Source organism: Monodon monoceros, unplaced genomic scaffold (assembly GCF_005190385.1).
Source record: "Monodon monoceros isolate NGI ecotype Baffin Bay Population unplaced genomic scaffold, NGI_Narwhal_1 Super_Scaffold_9, whole genome shotgun sequence".
NCBI classification, from domain to species: Eukaryota; Metazoa; Chordata; class Mammalia; order Artiodactyla; family Monodontidae; genus Monodon; species Monodon monoceros.
Window position 1 is genome coordinate 52,960,863 of NW_021703786.1, and position 20,253 is coordinate 52,981,115.

The 20,253-nt window shown below is 53.1% G+C and overlaps 2 protein-coding genes across 11 annotated transcripts in view; both read left to right on the forward strand.

Moving 5' to 3' along the window:
• MYO18A (myosin XVIIIA) overlaps nt 1-11,949 on the forward strand; it is a 95,168-nt gene extending 83,219 nt beyond the window's left edge. For 5 of the 10 annotated variants that reach the window (XM_029210618.1, XM_029210617.1, XM_029210623.1 and 2 more), the window contains 2 exons: nt 3,290-3,412; nt 10,554-10,698. In XM_029210618.1, the coding sequence (XP_029066451.1) occupies nt 3,290-3,412; nt 10,554-10,698 (268 nt within the window). Of the gene's footprint in view, nt 1-3,289; nt 3,413-3,706; nt 3,906-10,553 lie in introns of those variants that run through there. The other 5 variants (XM_029210616.1, XM_029210619.1, XM_029210621.1 and 2 more) reach the window with 3 other exon arrangements.
• On the forward strand, nt 4,581-10,528 carry LOC114888495 (NF-kappa-B-activating protein-like). Its single transcript, XM_029210627.1, has 2 exons — nt 4,581-6,019; nt 7,588-10,528. The coding sequence occupies exon 1, from the start codon at nt 4,630-4,632 to the stop codon at nt 5,980-5,982; it is 1,353 nt and encodes a 450-aa protein (XP_029066460.1). The 5' UTR covers nt 4,581-4,629; the 3' UTR covers nt 5,983-6,019; nt 7,588-10,528.
• Nucleotides 11,950-20,253: the final 8,304 nt, after the last annotated feature.

Sequence of the window (20,253 nt, forward strand, 5' to 3'; positions counted from 1 at the left end):
GAGCTAGTCCCTCATGCTAACACGGCTCACTCTGTCCCAAGGGAGGCAAGGGGGCAGGCCACGCCCTGTATCAGGCGAGGGGGCAGGCCGCGCCCTGTAGAGCGCAGGCAACAAGGGTGCGCTCCACCTGGAAGGCTCACTGGCCCCCACATCCTTGGTCGGCAGGATGGGGGCTCTGTCAGAAAGGAGAGCTCATGGGCTCCCCTGGTGGCGCAGTGGTTGGGAGTCCGCCTGCCGATGCAGGGGACACGGGTTTGTGCCCCGGTCCGGGAAGATCCCACATGCCGTGGAGAGGCTGGGCCCGTGAGCCATGGCCGCTGAGCCTGCGCGTCCGGAGCCTGTGCTCCGCAGCCGGAGAGGCCACAACAGTGAGAGTCCTGCGTACCGCAAAAAAAAAAAAAAAAAGAAAGAAAGGAGAGCTCAGCCTCATTGGGTGGTACCCACAGCCTGCCTTCGTGAGCCTCAGCCTCTGCCCCATCAGAAACCAAGTGTAGCCGCTTCCCGGCCTCTTTCTCTGGGGAAAAGTCTGTTTGGGCTGGATTTCTCCCCTTCCTTGGGCTCCTTTGGAGCCTGAGCTGCCTGAAAGAAGTGGGTATGTTTCATTTTGAAAGGTCCGCCACCTTCTTTTGGCAGACAAGGGTAGAAGGTGAGGGGCATCTAACAGTTACTTGTTGGGAGAAAGCATCCAGGCAGGGGAAGGGAACACAGCCAGATGTGTTTACTTTACTCTCCGCAGGCACCTTGGGCAGAAGGAGGCCCCAGGCATTTGTGCTGCTGTCAGTCAGGTGGTGGGAAGCCCAGTAAATCCACCCCCTGTCCGTTTCCTTCTTTCTGGGTGGGAGCTGGGCAACTGGAGCAGATGTGCGGGCCCTCAGGCAGATCGGGGTGATCCTCCTTCAGGTCTGACAGGGCTGGTCTTTGGAGGTGGTTGTTCTAGCGCCGCTTTGGGTTTCCTCCCCCACTCTCTCTTGCCTGGCAGGCCTCCTCCCCTGGCCAGGATGGGCTGGCGGCAGCGCAAAGGACTCCGTGAGAGCTAATGATAAATGTAATAGTGTGTAACAGTGACAGAGGGCCACTGGAGCCCGGTTGTCACACGCAGTTAATATCCCCTGCCGTTCTTTCTCCGTTTGTTTGTTCCCCCGGGATTCAGCTCCCAGTTAACTAATAGCACATGAGCCTGGACATAAATTGTATTTGACACAAGGTTTAATTCCGACCATTTAAAATTTCAACTGCCCCCCGAGCCTGCCTGCCCCTGGAGTTTGTTTACGGGCCTGATTATTTAAGGAGAAGAATCCAAACATCCTCTATAGGCTTGAAACTAAAGGGAAGGCGGGGGCAGGCAGGCCAGCTTCTCAACCCATTCGCTGCTCTGAATGTCAGGAGGCAAATTCATATTCTGGGCCCATGACTGTCTGTCCCCTGTGTGTTCTAGCCCTGCCATCCTTGGGCTGGAGGAGCTTCGAGGACTGATAAAATGCGCATTTCAGATCATATTCTAAACCACTGCACTCGCGCACACACACACCAGCGTGCACTCATGCAGGCACACAGGGCCTGCAGTCCTAGCCAGGTTCCTGCTGACGGCAGAGGGGGTCTTTTCCTCAGCGGCTCTGGGCCCCTGCTCCAAGTTATTGAGCGAGTGTGCTAAGGCAGCCAGAAAAATAATGTTTCGATTTACTTAGAGATACAGTTGTTGTTGCCATAACCCTAATGAAAGCAGTAAACAGCACAGTATTAAGGGAGATTTATACAGAAACACTTTTAACATGTAGACATAGATTTTGCAATGCATACAGCACCTCCTTTCTAATGGCAATCAGTATGGTTATGAACGGCAGTGATAAATTACAGGCTCTGAAGCTAGAGAAGGAGGTTTTTTGCACGGGTGTATAAGTCAGGTGGTATTGGCGTTCCACAGGGCCTGTGCACCATAGTAAATCTGCCAGGCTCGAACAGGCACAGGGCTTGCATTAGCCGTTTCAGGGCTGTCTGCTAAACTCCTGTTTAACCGGGGCATCAGCCAGCCTGGTCTTTGTTATAATTCTGTATTTGACGGAAGCCCATAAAATACGCTTCTTTATTCCCCTCCCCACGAGTCATGCTGTCTCATCCCCAGAACAGAGTCTGGTGGCTTCTTCTGTGTGTGTGTGTGTGTGTGTGTGTATATGTGCATACACACCCGCACGCACGTGCGCGCACGCGTGCACACCTGTATGGCTATTTATTCAAGAACATAAATCAGGAATGGGGCTGCTCCTGTTGACACAGATGAAAGGAAATTTATATCATGGAGCAATCCTAGCATATCCATAGCAGGGAACATGGTGAGCAGACATCTTGCAGAATTCTAGAAGCAGTCTCACTCAGAAGCTATATCTCCAAGCCCCTGCTGCTGTGTAAGGAGGTCACCGTGATTCCAGCATCAGAATTTGACTCCTTTGGGCTTTCTTGCAAGTCGAGAGGGCTCAGGCCAGCTTGGCCAGAAAAAAGCCCTGGGGGATCAAGAGCTGGAGGCTTCCTGAGGGTGGAAGAGGAGACTGGGAGAGACAGAGCCCTTGTCTGGGATTTCTGGGCCCCACTGGATCTCCAGGTGCAGCTTGAATCTCTTACGAACCCCTCGGGAAATGCTGCGGTCCCTGCCTTGTCCTTTCTGTTTCTTAAGGGCCAAGGGGAGTCGCAGGATGGGTCTGCGATATGGCCTATAGTGCCCAAGTTGGCACTGCATCAGCTCAGGAGACTCCAGGTTCAAGCTCACTTGAAGTCATAATGAAGCCCTTCTGTTCTCTGTTCCATCACCAGCAGCCCAGCTCTTGCAGCAAAGGCATGGAAAGTGGCAGCAGCTGTAGCCACATTTTTGGGAACAGGCAGACAAGAACAGCAGAATAGGCCCCAGGGAGGAGCTGAAGGGCCCAGGACTCCTCTTTCTAACCAAAAGCCATTTAGCTGTAATTGATGAAGGGACGGTCTCCCTGTCGTTCTCACTGGATTGGTTGGCTGCACAGTAGCCTGTCACAGAAAGTGGGGTGGAGGTGCCTCCGTGCTCCTCAGGGTCTCCTCGGTGGCTGTCACACAATGTGGCCTGCTGAGCGGGGCAGGGTCCTTGTGGATGGTGTGCTCCTCCATCTGACTTGTTCTCTTGTTCTCTCTGACTCACTGATGCGCATGCTGCCCTGCATCCCACCCCCACCCGAGACAAACTTGCTTTGCCACTTTGGTGCTGCCTCCTGGGCCACCAGGTGATCACCTCTTCCCAGCCTTGCCTACCTTTCTGCTCCTCATCCCACAGCGAGGGGGACTCAGATGTGGACTCAGAGCTGGAGGACCGGGTCGACGGGGTCAAGTCATGGTTGTCCAAAAACAAGGGGCCTTCCAAGGCGGCTTCCGATGATGGCAGCTTGAAGAGTTCTAGGTGAGCATGTGGCCTTAGGTGGGAGGAAAGGCCACCTCGTGCCCCTGGGATGGATGAGCAGCGCCTTGATCCCAAAGAGGGTGGGCCTCACGCCACCTGCATCTCTCTCTTGCCTGGTATGTGCGTGAGGGGCCCAGGCCTGCCCCTGGCACATGGGATGAGCACAGGAGGCCTGGTTTCTTCTTAGTCAGGGTCTGCGGCACCCTTAATTTTCCGAGGTAATGTTTTCCTACCGGGCTTCAGGGCTTTGGTTTGGTGTAGGTTTAACTTCATCCCCATTTATTCATTCAACAGATGTTGAACGAACTACCTGATGGTTTGGGCCCTTGGAATCAAGACTGAAATGGGGCACAGGGGGACTCTGGATCCCACACCCTGGACAAGGCCAGTCCGGGCTGGCTGTGGACCTCTGAGGTCTTAGTAGGAATAGCAGCATAAAAGGCCCCAATTCCCCTGACTTCCCTGTCACAGCTACAGACACATTTCTGTCTTTCTCTGCCCATTCTCTTCTTCTTCTGGTCTCTTCACTCGCCCTCCACCATGCTTTCTGCTAACACCCATCCACTGGGGGAACTTGCTCCCCTATTTTCCAGCCCAGTCACAGTCTTCTGATCACACAGGCAGCTAGCTACCCCTGAAATCCAGGTCTCCAATTCCCATCCCTCACCTACAGGCCAGCCGGGGTCCTCTGCTCCCACCCCTCCCGTGGCCACTTCCCTGCTGACTCCGCCCTCCCAACTCAGAGCCATCCTGATCCCCCAGGGCTCGCCTTTCCACCTCCTCCCAGAGAGCGCTGGGTGAGCTGGGTAGAAAAAGTAATCCCTCTCCTTCTCCAGCTCCTCTGAGGCCCCTTCCCAAGTCCAGCCCCTCACCGCAAGCACCCAGCGGCCCCCTCTAATTGGTTTAATTTACTCGGCCAAACAACATTTTGTTATTGGAGATAATGCCACCTTCCCCGCCCCACTGCCATTCACCACGGCGCAGCACCAGGCTCCAGGTAGTTGACAATGAAATAAATTGAACTAAACGTTTTCGAGGGGAAAAAGTGATGAAACAGAACAATAGTCTAATTTACATGACATTCTCCATGAAGCTATTTTCACTGACGCAAATTATTTTGCTTCATTTCCTCCGACGCTCTCACGGCCACTTTGCCAGGGCTGCTGCCAAGTTCTCCTCCCTTCTCCCTCCCCCGGTGTCTTTATTCTCTATGTTTAATGCTTGTTTCTCTCTCTCATTCTCTCTCTGCTGCTGCTAATCCACTCCCGGTTCTCTCCTCCCTGGCCTCACCCCCGCACAGCAGAGCGGCCCTCAATGCCCTGGGGAAGGAGGGCAAGGGGGTGGAGGAGAGGCCGGCCTCCGTGCTGAGCTCCCTGAGCTATCGGAAGCGGCTCACCCTGAAGGACTCCATCGGGGGCACTGGGGATGAGGATTCGCTCTTCACCACCCTGAGCGAGCGGCCAGCCTCCCCCGAGAGGCCCCCCCGGAAGGCCCGCGGGGGCCCCAGGGAGGAGCCGGGCCTGGGCAGGAAGTCCGAGGAGCCTGAGGAATGTGGCTCCGTCTTCTCCGGGGTCAGGGGCTGCTCTAGCCGGGGGCTGGAGAAGCCGTGGGGCTCAGACTTTGACCGGGCCTCGGCCATTTCTGCGGCCGTCAGCCGGGCCTCCTCGGCCACACAGCGTGGCTCCGGCGAGGATGGGGCCTGCTCCTCCACGAGCTTCTCGCTGTCGGGCTCCCCCAGTTCCCGCCGCAGCACCTCGAGGCTCGACAGCCTGTCAAGGACCCTCAGCCCTTCCTTGGGCCGGGCCTCAGCCCTCAGCCGGGAGAGCCCCGATTCCCACCTGTCCCTGGGCCGGAGCTGCCTGGATGATTGGGACGATGGAGCCAGTGTGGCCTTGAGTGAGGCCCGCTCACAGTATAGCTACCCATCCCTGGCCCGCAGTCTGTCGGTGCCACCCCAGCCCCGCATCTCCGCCTCCACCACGGATGAGTCTCTCGACTCCAGTGTCCGCCCCATCAGCCGTCACTCCTACCTAGACCCAGACCTGGAGGCTGCCATCCATGAGGTCTTGAGCTACAAGCCCGTCCCGTTCCACCGGAGCAGCCTGGAGCCTGACTCTGAGGAGGATGACCGGAAGAGCATCCAAAGTACCCGGAGCGCCCAACTGGACCCCCCGGCACGAGCCACCAGTATCCGCCGCTCAGCCTCTGCTGCGGACGTCTCTCGGTCCCGCAGCAGCCGGAAGAGCCGGAGCAAGAGAACGAGCAGCTCCAGCTCCAGCTCCGAAGATTCCTCGGAGCACAGGTGGCGGAAGAAGGGGAGCTCTCGAAAAAGCAAGAAGAAGTCCAAATCGAGAAGGAAGAGAACAGAGACGGAGTCTGAGTCCTCCTCATCGACATCCAGTGACTCCACTGTCTCAGGCCACAGCCGCTCGAGCGTGAAGAAGGGCCCGGCTGCGGAGGACAAGGAGGCTGGGCAGGCACGCCGACAGTCTCGGAAGGAGGAGAAGAAGCGCAAGAAAGAGGTGGACAGCCTGATGATGCGGTACCTGTACCGCCCCGAGAGCGACTAGTGCAGTAGGTGGCACCTGGCGTGGAGCGCAGAGCATGGTGTGTACCGCTTGGTGTGAACTAACGTGCTCCCGTCCCACCCGCCACCACCCAGGCCCCTTGCTGCATTCCTCGCGGGCAGGCCTGGCCTCGGAGAGCCTCCTGGCTACCTCAGAGAGCGGGGACAGCTGAGCTGAATAGTCATTCTGGGCCCTGAGCCCAGTCAGCTGAACTCGCTGGTGATGTCCGTCACAGCTCCCACTTATCAAGTCCTAACCCTGGGCCAGGGACCACCCCCCACCCCCCCGCCAGATACGTGCCATATTTTATTCACTTAATCCTCACACTAACCCCACAACAAATGTCTGATTAGCCCCATTTTATAGAACAAGAAGCTGAGGTTCAGGGAGGTTAAGTTATTTGCCGAGGTTACATAGCTGGTAAGTGATGTTGCCACGATCTGAATTGAGTCTATTCAGCTTGCCCTCAACTACTCCTCCATACGACCCAAGGCAGAGCACATGGGCAAAATGTTTCTTCTGTGTGTCTGGCAGCACCCGCATGGAACTTCCATCCATGACCCTGACATGCTGGGCCCAGGAAAGGGCTCTAGCTGACCCCCGGGCGTGGGTTGGTACGTCACTGGCCATCAGCTATTAAGGGGCCTTTTGCTCAGCTCTCCCCCGCCTGCAGTGTCACCCCCCTCTCTGGCATGCGTCTCGAGCCTAAGAGTGCAAGGCTTACAGGGCTGCAGCGCCCACACCACCGCACCCTGCAGCAGACCTGGCGATGCCTGACTCTCTCCCCACCCCTCCTACCCGAAGCCCACACATGAGCGTCACCTCATCTTAGCTCATCTTGTAAAGTTTTAATGAATAGAAATTAGCAGCTGCTGAGTGACAGCCCCCTCCTGGCTCTCCTGCCTCCCCCAGCCTTCTCCCTGTGGGAGGGAGATCTAGCTGTTAGGCCCTTTGTGCCCACACCCCCACTTGGAAGAAAGGCGAAGACTGACTCACAGGAATACTATTGTTGCCAGTTTCCCTGGTGGGCGGTGACATTTGGATCACCCTGGTTATGTGAAGTTGTTTTTGGCATGGTACCCTCCCAGCGCAAGCTTGCTGCTTCCCAGGAGGTATGACCCCAGAGCGCAGGCCCCTGGGGCACGGGCAATGTTTCCTAGATGCATGGACTAACACACACACCTGTCGCGTGCTAGTGGGCCTCTTGTGCAGTGGAGCAGCTGCCCAAGCACACTGTCAGCTTGGGCGGGGTTCTACCGAAAGGGGCCGGTTTTGTTTTAAGGAATGGAGCCCATGGAAGTGAATGTTACCTGTAGCTATTCGGAGATGGTGATGGGATGGGATTGGGGGGATGGTATGGGGGAGGTGGAACTTGAACCCAGACCAGGCTCATGGCCAACTCAGATTCTGTGGGCCCTGAGCTGCTCAGAAACCAAGCCCTTGGGCTTACCCCTGCTCTGTCACTCCCCCCACGTGGCAGATGGTTGCAGGATGCTCTGGGAAGAGTAGGAAGCATCTCAATTGCACTAGGGAGCTGTTGTCAGTACACAGTGAGAAAAGGCAGGGGTCATAATATTGTGTCTACCATCTCAGCCCTTCCTTCCGCAGCCCTGCTGAGTGCCCTGCTCCCCTAGCACGGGAAGTCAGCTGATGGGCCATGGGAGGAGGTTTGGAAAGCAGAGAGGGCCAGGCCCTTCTGAGCCCGGTACCAGTACCTGAAGAGGGAGACGTGGGCCTAGGCAGGCCATCCCACACCGACCAGCAACTGGTGGATTTCAGACCCTAGTGACTCAGCCCGTCATCACCCTTGACCCAGCAAGAACAAGAACACAGAAAGCCTGTTTCTTCCCTCAGCCACCAGCACAGTTCTTGTCCACCAGGAAAACAGGAGTAGTCCTGAAACCCTACACACCGCCACCTCCAACAAGGATTGGATTCACTGCGGCCAGAGTGGGCACCAAGCCAGAAGCTAGCCACCCAGTACAGAGCTGGCAGAGAAGGTCCAGGGGAGGGAGGACCTAGTTGGACTCAGCGTGAACTGGCTTTGGGTGAATAAACTGCCAAGAGTGGGGGCAGTTTAGCTTCCCGCCCGGTGATGGGGCTCTGCAAGAATGCAGAACACTGAAAGCATCCATAGCAAAGGCAAGGGGAGGGGGCTGCTCGCCCAGTGGGAATTAGCTTATGCACCAAATGGTTTGTGACAGTGTTGAGCAGGAGACACTGGCTTGTGAGGAGGAAAGCTTTTGAAACAATGTGGTTAAAATGTTCAAATTGCAGCCCTGACTCTTGCCCCAGGGAAGGGGGCCAGCTGCCTGCTGTTGACTCTCTGACAGCTGTGCCTGTAGAAGCCGCAAAGGAAACTGGCTAAAAGAGCACCCAGGGTGGGAGCAGGCGTGTCTCGTGGCTGCACAGAGCAGGGGAGAAAGGCCTGGCATTTAGCGCTCCCGGCTGCCTCTGCCACTGCACCCAGCATCTGGACGGAACAGCGTTGAAACCCAGCTGTCGTTCATCCAGGTGTCCGCCTGGCCGGCACAGGGATATGGAAGTGGGGTCTGCAGCTCCGCTCTGAGGAGAGGTGTGAGGATGGAAAGGAGCACCCCATTTGCATCTGGGTCCCAGCCCTGGCACCTACCTCACCACCCCCCCTCCCCACAAAATTACCCCACTGTCTCTCCACAGAGCCATTCCGTCCTTTGCCCAACAGCAGACCTTAGCATTGGGTGCCCAGAAGTTCTGTCTAAAAAAATGAAAATAAAATCAGGCTCCCGCTAATTCACAATTCAAACAATCCAAAAGCTAAAATAACCCCAGTTTTTTCTATGTTGCACAGTCATCATTGAGCTTTATAATTCTGTCCCTGAGACGTCCCAGAGTCCTTAAGTGCCTTTGGCCCATCAAAGTAAAACTCATTTATGTTCAGACTAGTTTATATTAAATGTGTTCTGTGCTATTCTGATTCCTTTAAAAATGGTAATTCGTTCATGAGAAATACGATAACTATTAACCACACTGCCCCATTCCTAAACCGTTTTGCATAATTGAACAAGCTCTTCTATCAGACTCTTCCATCTCCCCAGGGAGAGAGAAAGAGAGACCTGTCTTTACACACCCCCTGGGCTCTCGCCCAGGCCAGTGGGGAGAATGCAGGTTTCATCTGGTTTTCTCCTCAGGTCAGCCGTCTGGCAGCAAGGTGGAGTCATCAAAAGGCTTTGAGGTCTAAGGTCCCAGGTTCAGATTTACACACTGGCTGTGTGACCTTGGGCAAGGTGCTTCGTCTCTTTGAACCAGCTTCCTCATGCCATTTCATGTGGTGAAGAATAAGATAGCACATCCAGAGTGCCTAAGACAGTGTCTCACATTACAGGAAATAGTCAGTGATGAAATCCTTTCTTCAACACAGTTGGAAAAGCTGAGCATGTGGTTCTTTCTTGCAGAACGCTGTTGTCCTCCTCTTTTGGTTTGGAGATAGAAGAACTTTGAAAGCGCTAGTAAACAAGGGCCTTCCTCAGATTCTTAAATCAGAATTGTAGACAGTGGGATCACAGGATTCCTGTTTATCCTAGCAGAAGCTCTCTAGGATCTGGAAGCAGGGCTGCGTTCCTGAGATCACTGGGCAGGGAGGGGCCCATCGAGTGCAGGGCACTGGTAGGGGTGGAGCCACCCCGGGCTGCATTTTCTCCAACATTGCTGAAATTACAGTGCACTTGGACTGGCAGAGGCAGTGGAGGTGGGAGGGGCAGGGGAAGGCTGCTCTAAGACTTTGGAAAAGAAAGAAAAGAGAAGGTGACTAGAGGTGGAAATGAGATCCCATCCGTGCTCAACGCCATGAGTCTGCTCCATCCAGGGAGTAATGCTTCTTCATATCTTGGTCAGGGGAGAGCGAGAGGCTCCCACTGGCCTGATGAAAGCCTTGGGGTTGGATTATGGTACCAAGAAAGGGATGACTATGCCACCCTGAAACAGAGGTCTTAACCAGCTCCTACATCCTGAGTCTCTATTCCTTGTGAGTAGATGATATCATGGTCAAGGGCAGAAACTCTCACCGGCCTTAGGAAAGCCTGATTAGGAAGAAGGGTTATGATCTGGGAGTATTCAATGGGGAAAGCCCGTCCTTCTTAGAAGGAATCTTTTTGGGAGTAACTTTACTAAGACAGGTTGTAGTCGTGTAATCACCAGACCTGCAGTCTCCAAGTCAATGCAGTCCATGGACTGCCTGTATCAGAATCTTCTGGGGAGGGAGTTGAAAATGCAGAATTCCTGCATTCCACCCAAGAGCTAGCAAATCAAAACTTCTCAGGGGAACAACCCGGGGATCTTGCAGCCAATTCTTACGCACATTCAAGTTCGAGACCCACTGCTCTTCAGCATTGCTTTTCTCGGAGTTGTAAAAGGTTTCAGAGTCAAAACGATATGCTCCTTTCTCTTACTACTCTGAGTATCTTCTGGGGAAGCTAGGGAAGTCTTCTGCTTCTCAATTTGTGACAGGGTTTGGGGGGCCTCCTCAGGACCAAAGGCTTTGGTGTGGAAGGTAAAGAGCATCCTTCCTCTGTGACCTCGTTCCTCTCTCCCTGCAGCCCCACCAGCTACTGGAAGTCCCTTGCCCCTGACCGGTCAGATGATGAGCACGACCCTCTCGACAGCACCTCCAGGCCCCGATACTCCCACAACTATCTGAGTGACAGCGACACAGAGGCCAAGCAGACAGAGACCAACGCATAGCCCAGGGGAGTGGTGTGCACCCCTCCCACCCACGGCCTACAGCTGCCACGGCGCCTCTCCCGGGAAATGGCGGGGCACGGGTCTCCCCCACCTGACTGCTGATCTGCATGGGAAACACCCGACCCTCTTCGGTCAGGGGGCTTCCCAGGCTGTGGGTATCTGACGTGTCCACGTGGAAGAGGTGGAGGGAAGAGCGGTTCTGAAAAGAGAACTTTCTGCTCCTGCCTTGGGCACCGTGGATGGCAGGTGGCTTGGCACTGCATAGAGCCGGCAAGTTGACCTCCATCTCAGCCCCCCCCCCCCCCCCCTCAGGGACGGTGGACAGATTGCCTACTGGGACATTCTCGGGTTGCTGGGTCCATGGGGAGGAGTTTGGGGTGGGAACAGCAGTTCCTTCCCCATGACTTGGGGGAGGGCTTTCTCTTCTCAGTGCCTGCTGTCTTATTACTTTTTAATTTAAATACCCAACATCTCCATCACAGCTGCATCCCTGAGAGGGGGAGGGAGCTGTGGTGGCAGCTGGCCCGCCTCCCCGCACCGGGAATGACTAGGGGAACCTCAGCTTCATCTTTACTCTTAAGAGAGCAGTCCTTTCTCTGTGCAGCTGGAGAGACCCGTGAGCAGAGCTGGGCCCAGGTTCTTAAGAGTCCGTGTGGGGAGGGGCTCTCAGGTGCTTCTGGGTTCGAGCTGAGCAGGCCTACGCAGACGGGGGTGCATCTGTACCAGCCAGAACTTCTAGCCCCTACCCTTCTTTGTCTCATCAGTGTGTTAAGTGCAATGACCCATTGAAGAGTAAACCCATTCCACCTAATGCCAATTCAGGGCTTATCCAAGCACTGCCTCCCTCCCCCTCTGTCCAAGTTGCCTGGATCACAATCTCAGCTTGAGAGGGAAGGCCTTGGGTTGAGGGCTTGTGATCAGAAAAACTGAAGATGGAAGCTTTGGTCGGTACTGATGTGTATTAGATGCGAGTCCTCACCCTGTGTCCTGAGCCTGAGTCATTTTTCTTCTTCCAGTCGCCCTGCCCACACACACTTATCCCAGACATGACAACATGCAGACTGACAGTCCCAGCTCCCACCCTAAAGATCATCCCACCAACGCCACCAGACAGGGGCCCAAGGGCAGTGCCTGGTGCCGCTCCCATCTGCTGTCTCCCCTTCTCTCCTGCAATTGGTTTGTAGTCCTTGGGCTGTGCTCTCTTCCCCTGCTTACCTGATGTATGGAAATAAATGTCCTTTTTCTCCTGGCTCTGCCAATTTTCCTGCCTGTTCCTTCAGGCTCAGGTACGGTCCAGGGGTGGTCACAGGGGAGCAGAGTGAGGACCCTGGTGGGGACCTGGGGGAATCACCCTCATCCCTGACCTGCTCCCACATCAGACCAGTGCTGCTCAGAGAGCTTGGCAGGTCATCTGGAGCAGGCGGAGGCAGTGGATGAGGGGGCTGGTCAAGGAAGACACAAACCCCACCTTTTAAGAGCCCGTGGATTGTAATTCACGTTGGCAGAGCCGTCCAGGCCTTGGCCTACCCTGGCCTCCACTTGGGAATGTTGAGGTCCCTCTGATTGTTAAATCTTGCCAATTACAGAGATCCTATCTTCCCTCTCTCTCTCGCTCTCTCTCTCTCTCTCTCTCTCTCTCTCTCTCTCTTTAAGTTTAGTCATCCCAAAGATGACTTTCTGATCAGAGCTCTCTCTGGCCTCCAACCCCATTGGCCACGGGGCAACTTGAATAGGCTGGGCGTGCCGGCTTCTCCACGCTGCTCAGTCTCCGCCTTCATGCCCCAGTCCACACGTGGTTCCCTCACTGACAGCTGAGAGGCAGTGGGCAAGAAACAAATGACTCCCTCCTCCTCCTCCTCTACCTTCTGTAATGTGACCAGTTATAATCCCTGCGTGCATGAAGTATTTACAGCTGGCCGATCAGGCTCCTCTGGTTTGGACAGGTAGGCAAGAAAGGGTATCAGACAGGCCTGATGCTGACGCTCTGGTGATGTCACCCACCCAGAAAGGGGCAAGAAAGGGAAAGAGGGGGAAATGTCATCCCCAAAATGAATGGGAGAGAAGTGTGAAGTGGCTGCATCTTGAACAAAAGAAACGGCCCCCAAGGTGGAATAGAGAAGGTAGTCAAAGTGAAGTCACTTTTTTTTTTTAAACTGCTGGCTCCTCATGTTCGGTTCTGTCACTCACATCTTTCACTCCTGCTTTCAGATAGCTCGGTGCACTTTTTTCCTCCCAGGAACTAGTGTGACAAAAGTCCCTGCTACCTACAGACAAGATCCCAACTCTGCTCACCCACACTGACTCAGGCCTTTGGTTAATTGTTGATAGAAAGTCCCAGCATCAACCTCTGGTAGCCTTCCCTGGGGCGGAGGGCTTTGTTCAAGCCGGAAAATACGTATTATTCATCTGCTCATCGCTCAACAGTCAAATATTTCATAACTGCCGCTATGGTCTAGGCACTGTTCTAAGTGCTGGGGATGGGTGAGGTCCCTTCCTTCAAGAAGCGGATATTCTAGTGGAGGAGTTAAACACAAAAAATATGTGCGTCTAACCTCCTAATATGTGCAAGCTTTGGGTGAGTAGAAAGGAGTACATCATAGTGTTTGTCCTCCAGGGGCTCATGTGTTAGGGTTAGGGCAGATCCCTTTGGAAATAATTACATGAGACATAAAAGGACAAAGAAGTTGCTTTGGGCAAGTTATGAGGGGAGACACACTCACTGAGAGAGGGTGGGGAGGGACTGGGAAGGCTTCTAAAAGGGGCTGGTATTTTGAGCTGGGGCTTGAAGAGAGGATAGCACTTCCACAGGTAGATATTGCTGGGATAGGTGTGCTGGGAAGAAAGGAGAACTTGAGCAAAGGCCCTGAGGCTGGGAAATAGAGGTGGTGGCAGGGAACTCCACAGGCTGTCTGGGGAAGCTGGACATCACCTCACATGACCAACACTTCTCCAAGCTTCAGCAAAGGCCTTCGGCCAGCATTCTGGGCTCCAGGCTGGGAGGAAGGCAATCCCCTCTGCACAAACTCCTCAGGGAAATCCAGGGACCTGCAAGGCCATCAGAGCCCATCTTCGTTTGGGGTATGCCTTCAGAGCTCTATAAGCTCCTGCCCTCACCTGTGCACTCATGGTCGCTCTGGTCCCTAAAATGTAAGTGATTCCCACAAAACAGGCAGCAGATCTGTCCCTGTGCCAGGCTCAAAGCCTCCTCGCTAGATTTTCCTCTCTAATCTCAGACCCTCAGGATTGCTCTGAATCCTGGATAAGAGGCATTGGGAGGGGGGGACCCTGTGAGGCTCCCCATGGTGCCCAGTCTGTGCCCAGAGACGACAGCAGCACATGGTGACTCCCGAACTACCTCCTTTTGTCCTGTGTCCTCTTGGCAGATGATCCCAGTTGTCCTTCCCCCATGCCCCACCCCCATGCCTGGTGGCACAGACACTTAGCAATTTGCTCCTTAATTGTCCCCCAGCTAGGCTGCGCAGATGCTGCTCTTTAATCTCTCCTGATAAATGAATCGCGCCTCTCCTTTAATCATATGTTCATATCCAAGCCAATCTGAATCCATTTGGCAGGGAGTGTGTTGCAAGATATGCCAAGACTGCTGCTTCTCCCCACCCAGGGCCCTGGAACCAGCGCGTCTGCTATCCTCACCCTCAGCAAAGAGCCCAGGAGGCCCATCCAGGCGAAGGATCTCCTACCTGAGTGATGGGGACTTTTCAAAGTCAATCATTCACTCCTGTCCTCAAAGCAGGCCCGTGTGGGACTGGAGGGAGATGGATTCCCAAAGGCCTCAGAAGTGGGAGGGACAGGGTGAGTCCACAGCCTTCCTTGGTCATTGAAGAAAGGGCCCCATTATCACCCCTGGGAGAAAGTGCTGCCTTAAATCTAACCCTAATCCTTTCTGTTCCCCTTTCATTTCCTCTGAGCTGGTTCTCAGGGAAGCTGCGACACTTTTTACATAGCAATGTATTCCAGACCAGTCTATGATCATTTGTACTTGCCTGCTACTGCTACTGGCTGCCACCCCCAACGCCTTTCATCTTTCCCCAGGAAGTCTTCTTTTCTAAATCCTCCAGCCTGGTGGGCAGTCCAGGACATGCTTGGTAATGTACCAAGTTCTGCCACGTTTGGGGCTGCTGCTTCTTTCACCTACCGAGTGGTGTCCCCCGACCCTAGTGGAAGCAAAACAAAACCAGACGAATAAAACCTGCTAAACTGAGCGCTTCTGCCGCTAGCACTGAGACCTTGGAGAAGAGCCTTGACCTCTTGGGCCTCAGTTTCCCCATCTGTAAAACAAGGTGGAATTGCTGGCAAGAATCTTTTGGATCCTAGGTTCGGACAGAGCCCCTCAATGCTGCCAACAGAACCTCTCACCCCCACCTTTTTATCACCCTTGGTGAGGAGCCGGAGGGGACCGATGGGTGGCGCAAGTGGGGCCGGGAGAAGACAGACGTCTTCTCCCAGCGCGAGGGCTGTCTGGGCTTGGTTCCGTCCAGCAGCCCCATGCGCCTCCGCGTCCTCTTCATTTCCTTTCCTTTTTCCGGGCTGGTTCTGCCTGGCCAGGCAAGCGCCCTCCGGTTCACTGGGAACCCGGGCGTATTAGCATATTCATATATCATTTGCATGACCTCGCCCTCCGGAGCCCGGAACCTCTGGCTCCGCCTCCGTCTGGAGGTTCCCCGCCCCCGTCCCCCACCCGCCCCCGCGCTCTTCCCGGAAGCCGTGCCCCTTAAAAGGTCCTTGAGCCTGTGACAGGACGGAGCCCGTCGGCGTTACCCTTGAAGGATTCCAGAAGCATAAGGACAGGTCTCCTCGCGCAGCAACCCGACGATACTGTTCCCCGCCCTTTTAAGGGCTGCTGGAAGTCCTCAGCAGGAGCTGAAGCTGTGTAGCAACTGGGGCTGAGGGGCCTGCCCGGCCTGTCAGTAGTGACCCAGAGGATGAGGAGGACAAAATCAGTATAACCATGGTGAGCACCTACTTATGTCCCCAGTGCTTATACACTTTGCCTACATCTCATTTAACCTTTATCACAACTCAGTGAAGTATCATTGTCCCCGTGAGGAAACAGGCCCAGAGAGGTGACATCCGGCCTAGCAGGGTCCTCAGCTTGGTTCCAGCAACTGGCCAGGCGTCTTTGAGCTACTCTGGCCTTGTCAGAGGGTGAAGGGGGAGGCGAGAAGGCCAAGAATTGCTGTCATGATCCTCATCTCAAATCACTGTGTGCCTGGTATTCACCAAGGCCTGCCCTTAGGAAGGAAGCACTTCTTGACAATTTGGGGGGGGAAATGTCAACTTCACGTTTGTGTTGCTCCTTAACAATTCTCAGAGCATCCCCCATACATGATCACATTTGTGTTTCAACAACGGTGCCAACAATATGGATAACAGTTCCACATGGCCTGGAATGCGTATTTTAGGCTCTATTCACCTCAATCTAATTTCATTACAGTACAATGGAACAATCCAGACCATTCTCTGGGATTTGATCTGGGAGGAGTGATTTCCAGAGCAGGAGCCATTTTGAAGTTAACAAGGATGCTAGATTTATTTAGAAGGAATTTTACAGAGAACTTGAATCTTCTGTAGTGTCAGCCCCAGTGATGGGTCATATACATGAGGGAGATTCCGAAAAGGATGTGTGCTTTGCAAGTGAAGTCAGTGACATAAATCTCCCAGCGGAATACTTAAATGCGTGGATAGAATTTGCTTTAGATATCAAAAGTCAGCTATGACAGTATGGAAAAAAAAAAAAAAAACCTCAAAAAGGATATTAAGTTTTGACACCATCCAGGCAAATTATATTTGAGGTGGTTTAAGAGTCAAAGAGTTTCCACATTTTAATAAATTTTTATATGTTTTGTGCCACATCTACGACCTGACTAGATTAGAAAAAGAAGCAAAAGGATTTGCGGAAGAAAGGACACTAGGGAATTTGAAAGTGGAGAATTAAAAAAAAAAAAAAAATCCTGGTACGGGAATACAGCCAATAGCTTCAGAAATTTTACCTCTTTGAAAGACAGGTCAACAACTGATGACGAGGCAAATATGAAACTGTACATGATGAAATAGGCCTTGTGGCTTATATTTAATCCTGGGGACTGGCGTCAGTTACAGGTTGGCACCCTTGCTTAAGGGCTGCTTCTGGCCCCCACAGGAATAGTGTCCTCTGGAGAGCAAGGGAGATTGACCCTAGTGAGCGGCACTGCCCTGGAAGGTTCTGCACTAGAAGCACAGGTCCATGGCCTGCTTTTGAGGGTCCAGGAGCTCATCTGTGGGGGCTTGTCTTTCCAGTGAACCACATACTGAGCCACTGGACAGGATTTAAGAGTAGAAAAGGAGCTTCCGCTCCCAGGCACTGGCAAAATAAGCCTAGAGAACCAACTCGAAAGTGAGGCAGTCTTAAGCTCTTTGAATGGGTTCTTAAGGGAACATGTACACATGACAAAAGTACATGTGAAAACAGATAAATAGATAAACGTTAGATGAGACTTCTGAAAAATAGAAATAGCTTTGTTTGGGGATGTGGGATTCTAGATGAAGTATCTGTGCTTGTAATAAAGTTTTCATACAATTTTTCTTTTAAGTCAGTACAGATGTGTATCTGTGTCAAACACCAAAGAAGGCCCCAAATTGTCATATTAGTGTGACTATAAGAGTAGCGTCTTTCCCGGCATTGCATATATAGAAATAGTAGCCCTGGGCGGGGAGGGGTAAACCATGTGGCAAAGCTGCTTATAAACTGCTTAGATCCCTTGCTCAGGGAAAGCCATTCTTAAAGCAGCAGGCGTCTCTTGGCATGGCTGAGAATGGAAGCTGGAAGAGGAACAGATTGGAGGGTGGAACTTGAACAGGGTATTTAGGGGAGAGGAGCAGTGCGGGAGGGGGAGATAAGAGCATCCAGACATGGCCTCCCATGCAGCCTGGAGCCCTGCAGGTGACAGGTTTAGGCAAGGAGACTCGTGTTGAGGAAGGGACCGGTGATGGAGTGGGGTGAGGAGAAGCTGAGAGTCAAGAAGGTCATTTAGGATATTTGTGTTATGGTTATATACTATTTTTTTTTTTTAAGATCTGTAAGGGTGGACATGACTCAATGGCCAGACTGTGCCTAAATAATGGATTCCTGCTTCTCATACCTGACTCGGTCTAAGAAGGTTTAGCCCCTTAAGGAAAAAGTATTTTCGCTGTTTCAGAGAGTCAACTGACCGGTGAGTTCTCTGAGAAAATGAGAAGGTATTGATTTTAGAAGGGGAGGACTAGGGGTTCAGACCTCGCATAAGGTCTGGGAGGAGTAAGTCTCCTGGGGCCTGGAGGTGATCTTCATCTCCCTCCCCGCCCCCACTCCTTGCTCCCCAGTAGAAATCGGCTACAAATCTCAGCTTGTTGGGAACAGATGGCCTTGGCTGACGAATAAGCCACCACAGGCTGCTCCACCTGTTCTCGGGTTGGAATAATCAGCTCGAGACAAACATCGGCGCTGAAATAACTCATGGCAGCGGGTGATACGCAGGCACAGATTCCAAAAATCTCTTCAATAGACCCCCTCCAACTCTCTCCCCTGCCCAGCCCCTAGAGGCCATCAGGGGAAGGTAATGGAGCGGAGAAGAGAGACAGAGCCCCAAGCTGAGCGCGATGATGGAGCTGGTGGTTGCTCCGGTGGAGGTGGGGTGGGGGCGGGGCTGAGTTCTGGGGGCGTGGCTGAGTTCGGAGGGGCGGGGCGGGGTGGGGGAGGGAATGCCTTGCACCTCGGCAGGGCGGGAAGTTATTTCTCAAGAGCATGTGGAGAACGTGGGAATGGTTGATCCGTGTCAGGGACAAGTGTGAGGAGATCCAATCTGTCGGTGAGAGTAGAAAACTGAGAATTTGGGATTCTTGTGAATGTGTTCGTTAAAGAAGTGATATGCAAATGAGATCAAGCTACCGCGAATCTCTCAGCAGCTCAGACAGCTCTGCCGGCAGCCGCCGGGGGTGGCTGCCTGGGTGCCCGTACTTCTGTGGACTGGTGTTCAGCCTCCCCTCACGTCCTTGATGAAGTCTGCTGGGCTAATGTTCCCTGACAGAGGCAGATGAGCCCGTCGGGCGGGTGACAGCGCTGGGTAGCAGTGGTGACGGCTTGCGGGGCGAAGGGGGTGTTGCCGGCTGAGATGGGGGCCTGGCTCCTGTGGAGTCAGTCGAGAGAGGGCAGGGATTGAGAGAGAAGAGACAGGCTGATTGCTTGCTCTGGGTGCCGCAGGCAGGCGGCTCCCCTTGGTCCAGCCTCCTGGCCTGGTGCAAAGAGCCTCAGTCCCCAGAGGCTGTGCTGGGGTGGGGGAGGAAGCCTGAAGGGCTCTTTGGACACCCCCAGTGCATCTCTGACTGCCAGCTCTGGTTCCTCACAAGTGGTCCCTGTGACTCTGCCTGAAGCCTAGGGCGTTGGAGGACAGGGCTCTCACCTATCGTTTAAGGTCCCACAAACCTGGTCTCCTTAAAGTCGGTTGTGCCCACAGAGGTGCCATGGTGGCCCATTTCCAGCTGAATGCCTGGCTCTGGGGTTCTCACCTTGCTGTATATTAGAAACACTCAAGGAACTGTTTTTGTTTTGTATACAAAGAGTAAAAAACATAGTATAATGAACCTTATCCACCAAACAGCTTCAACAATTTTCAACACAGTGAATCTTGCTTCATTTGAACCTGGCCCACTTCCCCATTCCCTTGGATTATTTTGAAGGAGACCCCAGATATGATACAATGAAGATATTTGTTTAGTATCTACCCCTCAAAGAAAAGAAAATGACTCCTTAAAATGTAATCACAATACTCTTATCACACCTAAAAAAATTATCAATAACTCCTTAGTACCAAATATTCAGTGTTTAAATTTTCCTGATTTTAAATATTAATAATGTAATAAATTTTACGTATATATATATATATATTTTTTTTTTTTTTAAGTTAGTTTGTTCAAATCAGCATCCAAACAACATTGAGGAGGTTTTTTTTTTGGCCACTCAGCGCGGCATGCGGGACCTTAGTTCCTCAACCAGGGATCGAACCCATGTCCCCTGCTGTAGAAGGACTGGACCGCCAAGGAAGTCCTATCATTGAGGAGCTTTTTAAGAAATACTACTGTGCCCAAAGCCTTCTCCCTCAGGGATAATGATTTAATTGGCCTTGGGTGGGGCCCAAGCATCATATTTTTTAAAGCTCTCTTGATGGTTTTAATGTGCAGCCAGGGTTGAGAAGTGCTCTACCTTTCCCCCTACCAGTTTCCTGCCAACTCCTCGTCCAGGCTCTTAAATACTTCTTCTGCCTCCTGCCAGTAGACCAGAGCAGTTGGCCCTAATATGCCTACCTGGAGGAGTCGAGGGCTGCCCATCTTTTCCAGGCTTCTCTTTCCAGATGGGCTGAAATTCTCTATGGACACAAGCATTCCCTTCTCTACAAATTCACATACCACGTAGGCCTGTTCCTATCACTTTCTCCCCTAATATATGCCTGGTGCCTGTTCTGGCCTTGCAAAGCATAGTAGATTTTTTTTTTTTCATGAAAATAGCAAAATTCCTGCCTCAGGAAA